The sequence below is a fragment of the Oncorhynchus mykiss genome, chromosome Y (genome assembly GCF_013265735.2).
Source record: "Oncorhynchus mykiss isolate Arlee chromosome Y, USDA_OmykA_1.1, whole genome shotgun sequence".
NCBI classification, from domain to species: domain Eukaryota; kingdom Metazoa; phylum Chordata; class Actinopteri; order Salmoniformes; family Salmonidae; genus Oncorhynchus; species Oncorhynchus mykiss.
The window spans coordinates 130723-149691 of NC_048593.1; the positions used below are offsets into that span (position 1 = coordinate 130723).

The following is an 18969-nucleotide window of genomic DNA, read 5'->3' on the forward strand; positions in this document are numbered from 1 at the left end:
GTTCTACAGCTGCACCATCGAGAGCATCCTGACTGGTTGCATCACTGCCTGGTATGGCAACTGACCGGAAGACGCTACAGAGGGTAGTGCGTACAGCCCAGTACATCAATGGGGCCAAGCTTCCTGCCATCCAGGACCTCTATACTGGGGTGGCAGGGTAGCCTAGTGGTTAGAGTGTTGGACTAGTACCCGAAAGGTTTCATGTTCAAATCCCCAAACTGACAAGGTACAAATCTGTCATTCTGCCCCTGATCAGGCAGTTAACCCACTGTTCCTAGGATGTCATTGAAAATAAGAATTTGTTCTTAACTGACTTGCCTAGTTAAATAAAGGTCAAATTAAAAATATACTAGGTGGTGTCAGAGGAAGTCCCTGAAAATTGTCAAAGACTCCAGCCACCCTAGTCATAGACTGTTGCCTCTGCTACCTCGTGGTACCGGAGTGACTAATATGATTTGATCTCCCATGTTCCCCTCCCCCTGTCTCCCTCAACAGACATTTACCCTGCCTCCATCCCAATGGACACTGTTATTTTTACTACTATATTTTATTTATATTATTTAGTATTGTTTTTATTTCACATTGACCTGCATTGTTGGAGCTCAGAATTTAAGATGTACACCTTCAATCCTGTACATGTGACTATTAAACTTCTAATCCAAAATCTTTGAATTTGTTCAGGAGAATTTTACCAGACCTACCTTTTCCCAAGAGTACAGTGGACAGCGAAGAGGTGGAAGGGGTGGGGTAGTTTATGATGGGGAAATATGAGGAACATTGATTCAAATCAATTTAACTATGATGATACAGTAAGAAAACATTTGTCTGAAATTGTATTACACTGTTGTGCACGCAGAAGTGACACATGATACAATAAGAAAACGTTTGTCTGAAATTGTATTACACTGTTGTGCACGCAGAAGTGACACATGATACAATAAGAAAACGTTTGTCTGAAATTGTATTACACTGTTGTGCGCGCAGAAGTGGTGCTTTTGAACACCGCGGTTTGAGCATGCGTTGTGTAGCTTTGTTAATGTTAGCTACTTAGCTAGCTATTGTAAAAATGGCGTTAAGCAAAACCTTTGGCCAGAAGCCGATTAAATTGCAGCTAGAGCAAGATGGAGACTTCTACATGGTTGGATCAGAGGTTTGTATGAGCAATATTTATTTAGCAATACAGCATTTTGGCCATCATCAGCCTGCGCCATTGTTGTCTGTCATGAAAGCTAGCTAACGTTACATCTCATAGCTAGCAAAACATTGCGCTATGCAGAATGAATCATGTCTGGCTAGTTCTCTAGCACCGTCAAGCTCGCATGCAATTAGAGTGTAGTCTACATTGTCTATTGTAGTAATACGCACAAAATCAAGTGAGCGTACTATTGGCCCAATCAATGTCGACTAACTGCTTGCTAGCTAACGTTAGCCAAGTCAGTTATTGTTGTGACTGTGTGGTCTTGGTGGTTCTAACAAAAACACACGACAAATATGACGAACACGAGAAAGTAAGTAAGGTAGACAGAGTCAGTGCCAATACCATATTTACATTGGGCAGGGATACTGGCGTGGTAGAGGTAGGCATGTGCAGAGGTAAGGTGACTTAGGCATCAGGCTATATGATTAGACAGCAGGGTATATTAGTCCGTGTGAATGTGTGTGAGCAAATTAAGTGTGTGAGTCCTGTGGGTGTGCGTAGTCAGTGCTAAAATAAAAGGTCCTGATGGCAGGGACCTCGGCTCCAGTGATTTACTAGGCTGTCCACACCACCCCCTGGAGTGCCATGCGATTGAGGGTGGTGCAGTTTCCATTACCAAGCAATGATGCAGCCAGTCAATTATGGTCTCAATGGTGCACCTGAAGAACTCGAGGGCCCATGCCAAAAACTTTCAAACTCCTGAGGAGGAAGAGGTGCGATCTCGCCTTCTTCATGACTGTGTGTGGACCATTTTAATAAGTTTCTTAGTGAGGAACTCTCAACCCGATGTGGATGGAGGCGTGTTCGCCCCCTGTTTCCTGTAGTCCACGATATGCTCCTTGTCCTGTCTGAGGTTGATGGAGAGGTTGTTGACCTGGTCACTGACTTCCTCCCTGTAGGCCAAGGGTTCCCCAACTTTTTTGGCCTGCGACCCCGTTTTGATATCACTTTTGGGGGTGACCCCCACCCCCACCCATGTGGAAAAAAGTTATGTAATCAATGGCCAATGTTTAATTTGTAATTTAGGCTATGACTGTCTATTACAAATCAGTCTGACAGTATTTTTTTTTTTTTTTACAGTATTTCAATCTGAAGACAGTATGGTTTGAAGTGACTAACATGCATCGGAAAGGTATTTAAAAGGTCAGAAGATCATCAGGCAGTAATGTTTTATGATCGTTGATGATATTCTTGTCCACCAGTCTGATTTAGTGCCTGGTCTTGTCCACTCGGTTCTAATGGCTTGTGGGCAGAGTAGAGGGAAATAGTTTTGTCATACAGTGAGGCAAAAAAGTATTTAGTCAGCCACCAATTGTGCAAGTTCTCCCACTTAAAAAGATGAGAGGCCTGTAATTTTCATCATAGGTACACTTCAACTATGACAGACAAAATGAGAAAAAAAATCCAGAAAATCACATTGTAGGATTTTTAATGAATTTATTTAGCAAATTATGGTGGAAAATAAGTATTTGGTCAATATCAAAAGTTTATCTCAATACTTTGTTATATACCCTTTGTTGGCAATGACAGAGGTCAAACGTTTTCTGTAAGTCTTCACAAGGTTTTCACACACTGTTGCTGGTATTTTGGCCCATTCCTCCATGCAGATCTCCTCTAGAGCAGTGATGTTTTGGGGCTGTTGCTGGGCAACACAGACTTTCAACTCCCTCCAAAGATGTTCTATGGGGTTGAGATCTGGAGACTGGCTAGGCCACTCCAGGACCTTGAAATGCTTCTTATGAAGCCACTCCTTCGTTGCCCGGGCGGTGTGTTTGGGATCAATATCATGCAGGATTTGAGTCCCTGGCGGCGTAGTGTGTTACTACTGGTAGGCTTTGTAACTTTGGTCCCAGCTCTCTGCAGGTCATTCACTAGGTCCCCCCGTGTGGTTCTGGGATTTTTGCTCACCGTTCTTGTGATAATTTTGACCCCACGGGGTGAGATCTTGCATGGAGCCCCAGATCGAGGGAGATTATCAGTGGTCTTGTATGTCTTCCATTTCCTAATAATTGCTCCCACAGTTGATTTCTTCAAACCAAGCTGCTTACCTATTGCAGATTCAGTCTTCCCAGCCTGGTGCAGGTCTACAATTTTGTTTCTGGTGTCCGTTGACAGCTCTTTGGTCTTGGCCATAGTGGAGTCTGGAGTGTGACTGTTTGAGGTTGTGGACAGGTGTCTTTTATACTGATAACAAGTTCAAACAGGTGCCATTAATACAGGTAACGAGTGGAGGACAGAGGAGCCTCTTAAAGAAGAAGTTACAGGTCTGTGAGAGCCAGAAATCTTGCTTGTTTGTAGGTGACCAAATAGTTATTTTCCACCATAATTTGCAAATAAATTCATAAAAAATCCTACAATGTGATTTTCTGGATTTTTTTCTTCATTTTGTCTGTCATAGTTGAAGTGTACCTATGATGAAAATTACAGGTCTCATCTTTTTAAGTAGGAGAACTTGCACAATTGGTGGCTGACTAAATACTTTTTTTGCCCCACTGTACGTGTTCCTGAGAGTCGTATCTCTCAGTGATGGGTCATAATACTTTGTAGCTTAAACCTTTGAAAAGACAGAGCCACATTTGTAGGAAGAAAACAGAAACCGGTCTGTTTATTACAACCACATCTAACGGCTATCGGAGGTTTCTGACGTGATCTCCTCACCATGTTTTCACGTCAGGTGACCCCCTCATGGGGTTGCGACTCCTAGTTTGGGAAACCCTGCTGTGGGCTGTCTCATCATCTCCAGTGATCAGGCCTACCACCGTTGTGTCGTCAGTAAACATGATGATGGTGTTGGAGTCGTGCACGACCACGCAGTGGTAGGTGAACAGGGAGCTACATGAAGTGTAGGGTCTTGGGGTTGTTTCTGGACTGTCTGGGCCCTATACTCTTAACGCAAAAAAAAAACTATCTTCCTTGCCCTCAGGTTGGAAACTACCTCCGTATGTTCAGGGGCTCTCTGTATAAAAGGTACCCATCACTCTGGAGGAGGTTAGCCTCAGTAGAGGAAAGGAAGAAGATTGTAGCATCATCACACGGTGAGTAACACACTCTTGTCAGACACATTATCTTATGAAAACTGTATTTTTATTGTTTTTCACACAGCCACTTAGCCTATAAGTCCAGACCGCAAGTAGAACTCTAGGATATTATTAACACAACTTTTAGCCACAAGTGTGACTCTGCTGAAGGTGTCCGAATGTGAAGAGATCTTTGAGGGGAATGATGAGAAGTACAAAGCAGTTTCCGTAAGCACAGAGCCACCGGCGTACCTCAGGTAATGCCTCCCTCTTATCTCACCATATAGTCTTTTGCGTTAGGAAAGAACCGAGTACTGCTAGTGCATGACAATATGATTCATACCTAATTTCGGGAGTATGCCTGCCAAAACAGAAATTCCACTAAAACTATCTTTTGCTATTTGTTTCATTCGTCCACTGCTGATCCAGTCCCAAATTTGTTTGAATATTAGCATAATTTTTTCAAGATATAGAACTTTCAAAGTACAGAAAGTGTCACCGTTTGATGTGCTGTATTTGAGTAGAGCCTTTTTAGAGTGTGAACTAAGCCAAATGGGTTTTGTTCATCGTATGTCCTCATGTCAAAAGTCCCTAGTACTTCTCTGTCCATCCCAGGGAGCAGAAGGCAAAGAGGAACAGCCAGTGGGTCCCCACGCTGCCCAACTGCTCCCACCACCTGGATGCTGTGCCCTGCTCCACCACCATCAATCGCAACCGAATGGGCCACGACAAGAAGAGGACCTTCCCCCTGTGGTGAGGAAAGCAAACCCACATTGGCCAGTGGGTGTGTCTGTATTGATACACATACACTGAGTGCGTGTATGCAATTTTAAATAGATAGACCTGTGCCATTTCGTCTTGGAGCAATACACATGCATCTTTCTATAAACTAGGGTACAAGTGAGTATTTCCTAGGAACAATGCCTTTTCCAGCATGATGGAGCACCTTGCCATCGATATTTTGGGTCCATGGCCAGGAAACTCCCCAGACCTTAATCCCATTGAGAATTTGTGGTCAATCCTCAAGAGGCGGGTGGACAAACACAAACCCACAAATTCTGACAAACTCCAAGCATTGGTTATGCAAGAATGGGCTGCCATCAGTCAGATGTGGCCCAGAAGTTAATTGACAGCATGCCAGGATGGATTGCAGAGGTCTTGAAAAAGAAGGGTCAACACTGTAAATATTGACTCTTTGCATCAACTTCATGTAATTGTCAATAAAAGCCTTTGACTCTTAGGAAATGCTTGTAATTCTACTTCAGTATTCCATAGTAACATCTGACAAAAATATCTAGACACTGAGGCAGCAGACTTTGTGAAAATTAATATTTGTGTCATTCTCAAAACTTTTGGCCACGACTGTACACAATTCCTGGATGCTGAAAATGTCCCAGTTCTTCCATGGCCTGCATATTCACCAGACACGTCACCCATTAAGCATGTTTGAGATGCTCTGGATCAACGTTTACGACAGTGTGTTCCAGTTCCCACCAAAATATCCAGCACAGGTATTGAAGAGGAGTGGGGCAACAGGCCACAATCGACAGCCTGATCAACTCTATGCAAAGGAGATGTCATGCTGCATGAGGCGAATGGTGGTCACACACTGGTTTTCTGATCCATGCCCCTACCTTTTTTTGCGGGTTCTGTGACCAACAGATGCATATCTGTATTCCCAGTTGTGAAATCCATAGATTAGGACCTAATTAATTTATTTCAGCTGACTGTGTTCCTTATACTAACTCAGTCAAATCTTAGAAATTGTTGCGTTTACATGTTTGTTTAGTGTAGATCTCAGAAATCTATTTTGTGTTACGTGGTGAAAACGGTTTTCATGGGCACACAAATCCGCCCAAAATAATTGCAAAATAGAATGCGTCTTTGCAAAATACAATGTGTCTAACCGAAAGTCACCTTACCTTGAAGCTTACTTAACCTACAGTACCAGTCAAAAGTTTGGACACACCTACTCATTCCAGGGTTTTTCCTTATTTTAACTACTTTCTACAGAGTATAATAATAGTGAAGACATCAAAACTATGATATAACACATATGGAATCATGTAGTACATAAAGTGTTAATCAAATCTAAGTATATTTGAGATTATTCAAAGTAGCCACCCTTTGCCTTGATGACAGCTTTGCACACTCTTGGTATTCTCTCAACCAGCATTTCAATTAACAGGTGTGTCTTGTTAATTTGTGCAATTGCTTTCCTTAATGCATTTGAGGCAATCAGTTGTGTTGTGACAAGGTAGGGGTGGTATACAGAAGATTTGGTAAAACTCCAAGTCCATATTATGGCAGGAACAGCTCAAATAAGCAAAGAGAAATGACAGTTCATCATTACTTTAAGACATGAAGGTCAGTCAATCCGGAAAATTTCAAGAACTTTGGAAGTTTCTTCAAGTGCAGTTGCTACAGAGGATAAGTTCATTAGAGTTACCTGCCTCAGAAATTTCAGCCCAAATAAATGCTTCACAGAGTTCAAGTAACAGACACATCTCAACATCAACTGTTCAGAGGAGACTGTGAATTACGCCTTCATGGTCGAATTGCTGCAAGGAGAACACTACTAAAGGACACCAATAATAAGAAGAGACTTGCTTGGGCCAAGAAACATGATCAATAGACATTAGACTGGTGGAAATCTGTCCTTTGGTCTGATGAGTCCAAATTTGCGATTTTTGGTTACAACTGCCAGGCTGTGGCTGTGTAAGGGCTATTTGACCAAGAAGGAGAGTGATGGAGTGCTGCATCAAATGACTTGGCCTCAACAATCACCTGACCTCAACCCAATTGAGATGGTTTGGAAGGAGTTGAGGACCGCAGAGTGAAGGAAAAGCAGCCAACAAGTGCTCGGCATATGTGGTAACTCCTTCAAGACTGTTGGAAAAGCATTCCAGTTGAAGCTGGTTGAGAGAATGCCAAGAGTGTGCAAAGCTGCCATCAACTCAAAGGGTGGCTACTTTGAAGAATTTCAAATATGAAATATATTTTGATTTGTTTGACACTTTTTTTTTTTTTTTTTTTACTTCATGATTACACGTGTTGTTTTGAAGTCTCCACTATTATTCTACAATGTAGAAAATAGTCACACATACACAAAAAAACTTGAATGAGTAGGTGTGTCCAAACTTTTGACTTGTGCTGTAAATAGATACTTCGTTAACGTGGTTCTTCAATTTTGTAATACTTATGCATCCAACATTTGGTGTCGAGCTGTTTAATTACACTGTGATAATTCCACACATTATCTGATCCAGGAAGGAATTTTCTGAATGACAGTCAAGTGAGAAACGGCTCTTGTGGTGATACTTTTTTTATTTAATTATTTTAAAATCATGGAATATGTTTGTATTCATGCTGGTCTTATCAAGGGAATACGTTTGTAATTTGTCTCTGAGTCCTAAAGGGAAGTGTTTGTGTTGTCTTTTATTCCCAGACAAATCGCTGTAGAAACTGCCTAGATGTCATTGGATGACGGTAGGAATGAAATGGTATTTTATTTAGTGGTTTTTACTTTCTGTATTGACATTTTACTAGATTTCATAAAACAAGTGCTGAAAAAAAGGTGTTGTTGAGGATTGTCCAGAATATGTTGGTGTCTCATTTGTTACAGTACGTCGGTGAAGACCGTTGTGACTGGATGCACATGGGATCTAATGTCCCTGGCGAATTGATGTTGATCATCTGTTTTAGTCTGCTTGATTTACAGCAGGGTCTTGTTAGATTTAACAGAGAAAGCATCAAGGTAATGTGTTCATGTTTTCATATGTTTTTTTGTTCGCTTACTCATTATCAAAATAGATGTTGAGGTTAATGCTACTTTTGTTCATGGCTTTATTATGTGAGCCTGAATTTGCCACATAGGCTACAGAGAAATAAACATGCATGCATCCAATTTATTTAGTCAGGCAAGTCTATATTATGCTCATATTTTTTATATAATAATCATTTGAAAATCAGTGCATTGGCAAAGCCTAAAAAAGTAATTTATTCTTAGTGGTAATTGACCTTTTTAAAAATTTACCCTTTGCATATTTTTGGGGAGGGAGGGGTTCTATATTAAGCCTTACATTTTAGTCGTTCGGCAGATGCTCTTATCCAGAGCGACTTACAGGAGCAATTAGGTTGAAGTGCCTTGTTCAAGGGCACATCAACAGACTTTTCACCTAGTCGACTCTGGGATTCTGACCAGCAACCTTTTGGTTACTGGCCCAATGCTCTTAACCGCTGCTGCACAATTTTATAACATCGAGGTCCTTGAAAATGACAATTACGTACTTGGAAAAAGTTCCTCCCTGAAAGTCCTTAAATTTGACTTGTCTGTATCAACCCTGCTTAAGGATGTATAGTCCTAGGCTTATGATGTTGTAAGTGGACTTAGAGGAATATATGCAAATTGGCCCATAAGTACACATTTGGAACTGCATAAAAATATATGTTTTATTTCAAACCATTTTGAAATGTTGATCGCAATGTGACACATTGGCCCCATTATTTATAGAAAGACCTACATTGAGAATAATCTTTGCACTTTTCAGGCTGGGTTAGAAGGGCCCTTTTGATGACTTGTGCAAAAGTGTCTTTGTACTCTTTTTCTCATTGACCGAGGTACTTGCTCCATTTCTCTTGTGAAAATGAGCCTTTGGAAAAGTCCTGAGATGTCCACATTAGCGGATGAGTCTCCACTCTGCTCGTCATAACGTCGCTCAGTGACTGCATGACGGTGATCCTTAGTGTGGGGAAAATGAAGGAATGGTTCAGTCGCAGTCTGTTTCACCCTCTCAAGCTATTTGAGGGTCAGGAGATACAACTTGAGACAGAGGTCGTCCAGGGTCACTGAGACTCCCTCTGGTTTTTAAATTAGGTAGAGTTGCTCATTCATCGAGTGTTTTTCTTGTGGTCTTCCAGAAAGCAAGCACTGTCCCCTGACATGACTGTCTATGAGAACATCCTTCCCACAGCCCACTTGTCTAGATAACAAAAGCATTTAATTGTGTCGCTGGAACATATCAAAACAGATCCGCCTACTCGGGCACTTTTTGCTGACCTTGAAAGATGGAGGCTTTTAAGCGCCGTTGCCATGTTTTCAACAGTCTCTGACTATATCTCTTGTTTTCATGGCATCTTTGTTTAGTTGCTGTTTGTGTTTGTAACTAAGCTCTCTAGATTGTTTACGGTTGAGATAATAAAGTAAAGTACATAAACAAGATCCTAACATCATTTAGTATCTATCTAATGGTGGAAAAGTTAGTTTAGGAATAAGACACCCTTGACTTGTGAAAAATGGAGGCCTAAATAACTTAATTATTTGAAGGAACAAAGAGCGACGCAAACTGTGGGTGAATGCGCCTTTTCACCTTGTATAGCCTATGATGCTATCATGCTAGTGAGGATGATAGAGAACACAGGTTGTTGGAAACAGCATTAGTGTAGTGTTCCCGAGATGCTGTCTTTGTTAGGGCTTGGATGGAATGCACCAGGGTGGGATAATACACAACACTTGTTTACCCCTGAGGTCTACTACTGTTCTGTTTGTTGGAATCCTCCTCACCAGGTCCAAAACAAATGTTACTTTATCATTTTCCCTGCTATGCAGTCAACAGTTGTGATGCAATTGTCTCCAAAAGGCCCATCCAATTCTAGAAATCACATCTTTTTTTTTTGAAAGCTTGAAAACACATAAGTCAGCATGTCTGGCTCAAAGCATTGCTCTTTTCCTGTGGTTTTAGCAGAGGATCCATTCTGTGGCCTCGCTAGTGAACATCTCTCCTTTTTTCTGGTGCAGATGTGATCTGTTGAACAGTGCATGTTGTGTATGCTGCTCTGAATGCTAGTGTTGATGGACATTTAGTCCAGAAAATACCCTATAGAGCGACAAATGACTGAATCTTTCACTGTGCACCCAATTTTGCAGGACAATAGAATTGACCATTGTTGAATTTGAATTCTATTAGGATGCCCATTAGCTGAGGTCATGCCGTCAGCTAATCTTCCTGAGGTCTAACACAGAACTAAAAATACTTTACTAAGAATGTGTAGGATACCAACCTGGTCCCATTCTGTATGTGCGGAGCCACCTCTTCTATCGTTGTCATGCCAAACACATGTTGACATAACAAATGAATGAACATGGAAAGCAGTTGGCTAAAGTAAAAACAGCCTGGACCACCAGGCTAGTAGAATGATGAGAGAGAGAGACACAGAATTCCCATGTGATAAACATCAATTCATCATACATTCCAAATGGTGGCCACCGTTGTACAATGGCGCTTATTGGGTTCATCTTTTGTTAGCAACAACCAGCTGAAGATGAGTAGAAGCTAAATTAGGGGTAGATGTTACCACCTGGTATTCACGATAAGTGTCTTTAAATGTCTCCAAGAATGATGGGGAGACAAACAAATGATTTTACTACTTTTCGTAGGTTGTAGCGTGATCTAATACCTTGTCTTCTCCCCCTTTTCCCTCTGTGAAGCTTTGACGACCACGACCCGGCGGTGATCCACGAGAATGCGTCTCAGGCCGAGGTGTTGGTTCCCATTCGTCTGGACATGGAGATTGACGGGCAGAAGCTCCGAGATGCCTTCACCTGGAACATGAATGTTACGGCTCCACTATCCATTCCCCTTGGCTGGAAGACCGCTTTGGAGTTACAAACTCTAGTTTGGGATGTTATTCTGAAAATTACTTAAGGTTATAGAATCGCTGCCCAGCAACAGCCGCACTTTGAGCCACATCTCAATAGTCTAAAGTGGCTTCCTTCCTATCCTAGTCTCATCTGCTTCATCTGCACTGATCTGAAAATACACTGGAAGCAAAGTGATGGATGCCTACCAAGAAAAAATCCTGCTCTCATCAGCCTTGTTCTTTCACATCAGGGTGATTATAGGAAAGAACATGAGGATAGGAAGCCACTCAAACTATTGACATTCACCCCTGTTCATTCTGTCTTTGCCTCCACTCACCGTCCTATCCTGTCCCTCCAGAGAAGCTGATGACCCCGGAGATGTTTGCTGAGATCCTGTGTGACGACCTGGACCTGAACCCCCTGGCCTTTGTCCCGGCCATCGCCTCAGCTATCCGCCAGCAGATAGAGTCCTACCCCACAGACAGCATCCTGGATGAACAGACCGACCAGAGGGTCATCATCAAGGTGGGCACATACACAGTCACACACAATCAATTCACTGCTGCAATGGGAGCACAGGCCAAGGGCTGCATCTCAGTAATAACATGAAGGGTTTGTCATAACATCAGTCCTATACATACTGTATTTCTTAAACGTGTATGTGTGTCTCAGCTGAACATCCACGTGGGGAACATCTCCCTGGTGGACCAGTTTGAGTGGGACATGTCGGAGAGGGAGAACTCTCCGGAGACGTTTGCCCTGATGCTGTGCTCCGAGCTGGGCCTGGGAGGAGAGTTTGTTACTACCATTGCCTACAGCATCCTCGGCCAGCTCAGCTGGCACCAGAGAACGTACGCCTTCAGGTACCACAGATGCTCAAAACATGCATATAAATGCAAAATATGCATTTGCACAAACGCACACACACCAAACAAAAACAACACTAAATACACATGTATGGACACAGAGCACACCTAATGACACTGATGGATCCAGACAGAACCTTCCCAGTTCACACACATGCTCGGTCAGACATTTTAACATCCTATGCATTGTCCAGTGTAATGACAAAATGGAGAGTTGGAGAAACACATATTTTGCAACTCTTTGATCGGAAGGTCTTTGTCTCGACACATTTTTCAGCCTAAATGCAGCATTCCCCATACTGTTTTGTAGAATAGATATTTTAAATAGTCAAGATGTAAGGTTGCCAGTATCATGGATACTTGCTGGAATAAGGCCAGAACACATTTAGTTCCCCCAGTGTGATGTATTTTAATATGCCTCTTGACTTATTCCACATTTTGTTGTTACAGCCTGAATTCAAAATAGATTAAATATCATTTTTTCTCACTCATCTACACACAATATCCCATAATGACAAAGTGAAGACATGTTTTTAGAAATACATCCACAGGTGCACCTCCAATTGACTCAAATGATGTCAATTAGCCTATCAGAAGCTTTTAAAGCCATGACATCATTTTCTGGAATTTCCAAGCTCTTTAAAGGCACAGTCAACATAGTGTATGTAAACTTCCCACTGGAATTGTGATACAGTGAATGATAAGTGAAATAATCTCTGTAAACAATTGTTGGAAAAATTACTTGTCAGGCACAAAATAGATGTCCTAACCGACTTGCCAAAACTATAGTTTGTTAACAAGAAATGTGTGGAGTGGTTGAAAAACTAGTTTTAATGACTCCAGCCTAAGTGTATGTAAACCTCCTTCTGTAAGATTAACTATATCTCACAGTGACATGAACATGAGGTCAGTTTGAGGCATTTGCATGTGTTGTGTGGTGTCTTAAGAGTGTGTGGGGAGGCGTTTAAAAGTTGGCTGCCTGCCTATGACTCCCAAGTTGGGATTTTAATTTCAAACACACAGACAGCCTGCATCTTGTTTACACCACAGAGTGTACACACACACACACACACCCTTTAGCCTTCATCCATTATTCACAAGCACGGGTACCATGTGTTTTTCCACCGAAACAAAAGCTTCATCCATAGGGAGTTTCCAGCCAACTAAACACTAAAACGGTCCCTTTAGCGTCTAATGGCGATCGTTTTACATATTGAAATGTCTTAACGTTGTACAGATTTTCTCCCAGACAGTGAGACAGACATACAGTGGTTCCTCCTTTAAAAGTTGCGAGCTTACACAGCGGGCCTTAGAGGTACCCAGCGTCACGGATTCATTGCTCCAGACCACCACAAGGGGGAGGTAGAGCACTCATTATGCATTTGGGTCCCAAGGTTTTTATATGACCAATCATATCGAGTGGTTCCAATGACGAATTTGACGCGAGCCACCTGTCCCTGGTGACTTTCTTCAGCAAAGATGGCTGACAAAACATTACAGGGGAAGCAAATGTCAATAGTTATATCGTCATAACGAGTCAAGCAAAAAAATTACAATTGAGAGGAATTTTTGTAGAGACAAACGATTGTGCATATTTTTTTGTCTTGAAGTTAATTTACAAAAATCACTACTTAGCAAGTTTTCTTTTTCAATCATCCAATACCAGGTTTTTTTACATAATAAAAAACAGATCCTGCCAGCACGCCCACAAGCATCCTGAATGACGCGTGGAAGAGACCGGCATAATAATGTAATGAAACAAGCAGGGAGCAGATTTCGAACCCTCAACATTCTAGCCTAAAGTCCAGCATGCTATCGACTGTGCCCAAATGTATTAATTGGGGTTGGGGCTGATTGTGGCTAAAAACACTATCAATTGAAGTTAGAAGCAAAAGCCTACAGCTATTTTAGCACCGTTTCGTGCTGCTCTGAGACCAGCATGGTGACTCTGAGACAAGCCTACTCCTTCCTCCCCGTCGGGGGATTGAACCCCGGTCTCCCGTCCGCACACAGGGATTCTTTAGCTAAATAGCCCAGTACTGTGCTGCCGACCGTCACGTTATACAGCGCCATATTTTCCTTTCCATTCTAACAGAAACTCGGAGGGTTTTAAAATTTCATGGAATAGAAACACCATAATATTAATCAATTAATTAAGCAAGTACCAGTCAAAGGTTTGGACACACCTACTCATTCCAGGATTTTTCTTTATTTTTTCTTTTTATTTTTACTATTTTTTACATTGTAGAATAATAGTGATGACATCACAACTATGAAATAACACCGGTCCCCCGCGTGCCCTGCATTCTGTAGTACAGACCTGCTTTCCCTTATGTAAGGAATTAGGCACTTTCCCATGTTTACTACAGTATGTATTGTAGACTGCACAGTAGCCTAATAAACAAATAAGCACATTTAGTTAATAAAATAATGATAAAAAAAATACTCTTTCAAAATGCAGATGTTGATTTTTAGTTATGGATCCGTAATGAATTACAATGGGAATAAATATCACTAATTTACAGAAATATTGGAACAAAGTTCTCTAACGAAGGCAAAACATTTAGAATCCTCCAATCCTGTAGCCTACTTCCAACCATCATGTTGAACAATCGCAATATTTTCCATTCCATCCTAACGGAAACCCTGTTTTTTTGTTTTTCTCTGAATAGAAACACCATAATATTAATCAAATTAATTAATCAACATTTCTTAATATAAATCCCATATACTATCTTATTACAAAAAAGGTTTAAAATTCTCTGCTAATGCCAACACGGAATACTATCAAATGCTTCTCAAATATGCCCTCTGGTGGTCAAACTAGAAATAACTTGCAGTAACAAAAAAAATGGCTGACAATTTAAACGACATGCCACTGAATGCTGCGGCAGCACGCAAGATATGACGCAACTTTTAAAGGAGGAACCACTGTAAAGTACAGCCTGTTTGTTTGTGTGTTTTTCCTCCCCCACTCTGCCCTGCATGGTTTCTCATCGCATTAGCTTGGCTCTGTTAATTTGGGATGTTTTGTTCACATGGGCTGTTCCATTGTGTGTCACCTGCTTATCAAACAGTGGTGGTCGATTCCATTTCACCAATGGACATTTCATGAAATGAACTGAAATAGCAAATGGAGAAATTAGTAATCGATTGCCAACCCTAATGCCAATGCTTTTGAGTCATTTCAAGTCATTGATTGTGTGTAAATGAGGACTGGAGAGTTTTTCTATCATGCCTTTTTGTTTTGCATTGCAAATGAATGATCTTTTCTACTCTCTTCCCCCACTTGTCTGTCTTTTTATAGGGCTGATTTCAGGTCAATATTATTTTGAATTACTTGAACTACTACCCCTCTCCTCCCAAGCTAAACCCTCACCACCCACGTTCTCTTGACATGATCTGCCTTGGGAAGCTGAGTACATTTACACTTTATCTCTCTCTCTCATCTGTTGACTTGACTTTGCAGGGCTTGTCCACCCCAAGGAAACCATTTTTACTTGTATTATGAATAAAAAAGCCTATGAAGTTGTATGATATTCTGTTTCTGCCAAGTCAGGGAAAACTATGTAGTTCTCACTGTTGGTTGGTCTACAAACTGCACTACACACAAGTTTGAAGTTGTATTAGTTGTATGTACAGGGTACACATGGAATACACCATCCAACGAAATGCTTACTTGCAGGTCCATTCTCGACAATGCAACAACAACAAGAAATAATAAAAGAATACAAACAAAGTAAATGGCTCAGTAGAACACAGAAAACTGTGTGGCTTATTGTTGTAACTATGTAGAGAGAGCATCAGAAATCCAGATGTTATCAGACAAAATGGTTCCACTGGTGCCTTTATCTATTCTCCCAGTTCTTCATTTGTCAAACTGAAAAGGCATGTGTTAGTTTAGAATCCCTTATACCATGGGGATAAAAACAAACAGAAATGGAGGCATTTTGACTGCAGGTATGTCAAATGCCGTAGTGGGCCGAGCGAGGTTTGATTGATGGATACTGTATGACTGTTTTCATTGCTTTGGCGGAGTGTGCTAGTGGTGAATCTGTGCTTTACTTATCAAGATGGCATCTTCGTTAAAAAAACATGATCATCACACAATTTGAATACGAAATTTCCCAAAACTTAAAAAAAAGTTTGAATAAGTCGTGATTTTATCCGTTTGGATCAAGGGTATGTCTATTCCTCATCAAAATGGCACTAGCACAAGAGTGACAAGGGTGGCCATGTTGTTTTTCTCCTCCAAGATGCCTCTTATTTCCTCTCCCACTTCTTCAACACACCATGACTGCAGCATGTCCCATCCTGGGCGCTCTCTTCCTAGTTTTGCCGTCTCATTTCCTGTCGCTCTGTCATTTTCTGCAGTGAGAACCCCCTGCCAAAGGTGGAGATTGCCATCCGCAACACAGGCGACGCTGACACATGGTGCCCTCTGCTGGAGACCCTGACAGATGCAGAGATGGAGAAGAAGATCAGGGACCAGGACAGGAACACCAGGTAAGACAGAGACAGCCTGGCATTCAAAACCTAGTTCTTTCTCAATTCATCTTTACATTTTTCCTCCATCTTCCCTCGAGGAGATGTGAGGAATCACAGAAAGACCAATTGAGATAGCCTTACTTTCCAACTAGCGCCCTCGTCTCCTCCTCATCTCTATGTCCACTGTTGTAGAAAAGGAATACCACATTCAAACTGTTTTTAGTATTTTGTTCATTATTCCGCTGTTAATACAATCCCAAATGATTGTGCATGTCATCAGTCAAATTTTAAGATGGAACACGCGTCATGACGACAGTTTTTTGCTCTGGACATTGAGAACAATGCAGAGCAAAGTACTTTAACTTGAACACTTGACTGCTGACATGCACCATTTTGGGGGGATTGTTGTATTAACAGTGCACTAATTAAATGTTCAGGAAGAGACAACAAGATTCAGGCATTTATTTTAGTCTGCACCACTCAGACAATTGAAAACTGATCCGTGTAAAACCAGTTATAATTTGGAATAGGGTATTTGGTCAGAAAAGTATGAACTTCTATCCTACATCATATTTCCCATCTAAGAATGTTTTCTACTGTGTTGTATTTATGCCAGCCCATCTGCCACATGAGGGGTTGGGTTAAATGCGGAAGACACATTTTAGTTGAATGCATTCAGTTGTACAACTGACTAGGTATCCCCCTTTCCCATAGTAACCTATTTAATGTGTTTTCCTTTCAGGCGCATGAGACGACTTGCCAACACTGCCCCCGCCTGGTAGAGAGAAGCACCAATAAGCTACTACAGAGCCTCTAGTCCAGTGGTTCCCAACCTTTTTGAACCGTGGCACACCTTGATGGGATATACAATTATGCCTTGCACACCAAAAATGTCCCTATTAATTTATTTAGTGGTAATGACATCCATCTGATCTATATTGCATATCATCTATTTTCTGTGACAAATGTTTATTAAATAGGGTTTGTTTGAAGTATTTTCATAGTTCCTTACTCATGAAGGTTAATTTGTGTATACCCCTTTAAGAGTATCCTGCAAATAGGTATTGAGTTTTGAACGGTCTGTGAGGTACAACGACGGACACAAAGCCACGCTCCGTTTGTTTTCATGGCAAGAGGCTGTGGTATAGCTAATAAATTACTCTCGCTAAGCCTAATCAAACTTACAAGTGCTAATGGTTCACAGATCAATGATCACAGACTAAGTAAAATAATAAAAATGACTTTGCTCGTGATGCGAGCCCCTCAAATGATACAAATGGAACAGCCTGAGTGCACTGGACTTGGAACAACTATACAGATGTAACAGCCTGAGTGCACTGGACTTGGAACAACGATACAGATGTAACAGCCTGAGTGCACTGGACTTGGAACAACGATACAGATGTAACAGCCTGAGTGCACTGGACTTGGAACAACGATACAGATGTAACAGCCTGAGTGCACTGGACTTGGAACAACGATACAGATGTAACAGCCTGAGTGCACTGGACTTGGAACAACTATACAGATGTAACAGCCTGAGTGCACTGGACTTGGAACAACGATACAGATGTAACAGCCTGAGTGCACTGGACTTGGAACAACTATACAGATGTAACAGCCTGAGTGCACTGGACTTGGAACAACGATACAGATGTAACAATGTACCATTTATTCTATTATCTGACTGGCACAGGTGCTCCCAAATCCAAATTCCAGAGTGTTCAAACATTTTTATCAAGATTAGGAAAAGTTTTGTGGCACACCACTGCTTCTAGTCAGCTAACAGTCAACTCCTATGTGCCCTCTGTGGAGACACACACACAAACAAACGTGACAATAGACAGTCAACTGGTCCCTTCTTACAGCCCCCATAATATTAAACTAACTCTATGCTTGATTGTCATACTAATCCAGTACCAATGTCACATCTCCCATTAATTAGAAAAATGACGTCTGATCCCAGATCACAGACTGTTCAAGGAGCCTTATCCATTTCTAGCCCCTCTAGTGGTTCAACCACTACTCATTTCTGATGAGATGACGTGGTATATAAAAGGGGCCATGGGTAGAGTGTATTTGTCCGTATGAAATGTAGCCTTTGTCGATTGTACGGACTCACCATCTAAGTGAGCTCTACCTGTAATACTGCTTTGATGCACTCCTATCTCTCATGATAGACAATGCTGACGGACTTGATCTGTCTGTTAATAGAAACACAGACTCAACTCTTGGGAATAATGTAAAGTTATGTATTTATGCTGATACTTTTAGTAAATTTTTTAGTTTTTAAGTTTCCTTTTTTTAATAAAATAACATAAACCAGACATTTGAAATGAATATTATATGTTGCCCTACAAATTCTTGTACATGGGGACAAAGATCATAGAGAAATAAGAAATGTCGTCCGAGCAATTGGGTTTGAAGGTAGGCCTTGAAATACATCCACAGGTACACCTCCAATTGACTCAAATGATGTCAATTAGCCTATCAGAAGCTTCTAAAGCCATGACAGTTTTGGAATTGGAATTTTCCAAGCTGTTTAAAGGCACAGTCAACTTAGTGTATGTGAACTTCTGACCCACTGGAATTATGATATAGTGAATTATATCACAGGGGCCAAGCTTCCTGCCATCCAGGACCTACATACCAGGCGGTGTCAGAGGAAGGCCCTAAAAATTGTGAAAGACTCCAGCCACCCTAGTCATAGACTATTCGCTCTGCTACCACACGGCAAGAGGTACGTGCTTTTACTTCGTC

The 18969-nt window shown here is 41.4% G+C and overlaps 1 protein-coding gene across 1 annotated transcript; it reads left to right on the forward strand.

Annotated features, from left to right (window-relative positions):
- The first annotated feature begins 1056 nt into the window (after positions 1-1056).
- LOC110509486 (SWI/SNF-related matrix-associated actin-dependent regulator of chromatin subfamily B member 1-A) lies at positions 1057-18536 on the forward strand. The gene is given in 10 exon segments (XM_036967766.1): positions 1057-1150; positions 4122-4250; positions 4333-4472; positions 4831-4968; positions 10703-10829; position 11106; positions 11214-11380; positions 11528-11718; positions 16096-16227; positions 16952-18536. Coding segments are annotated over 10 exon segments (1149 nt in total). The 5' UTR covers positions 1057-1066; the 3' UTR covers positions 16992-18536.
- The last annotated feature ends 433 nt before the right edge of the window (positions 18537-18969 follow it).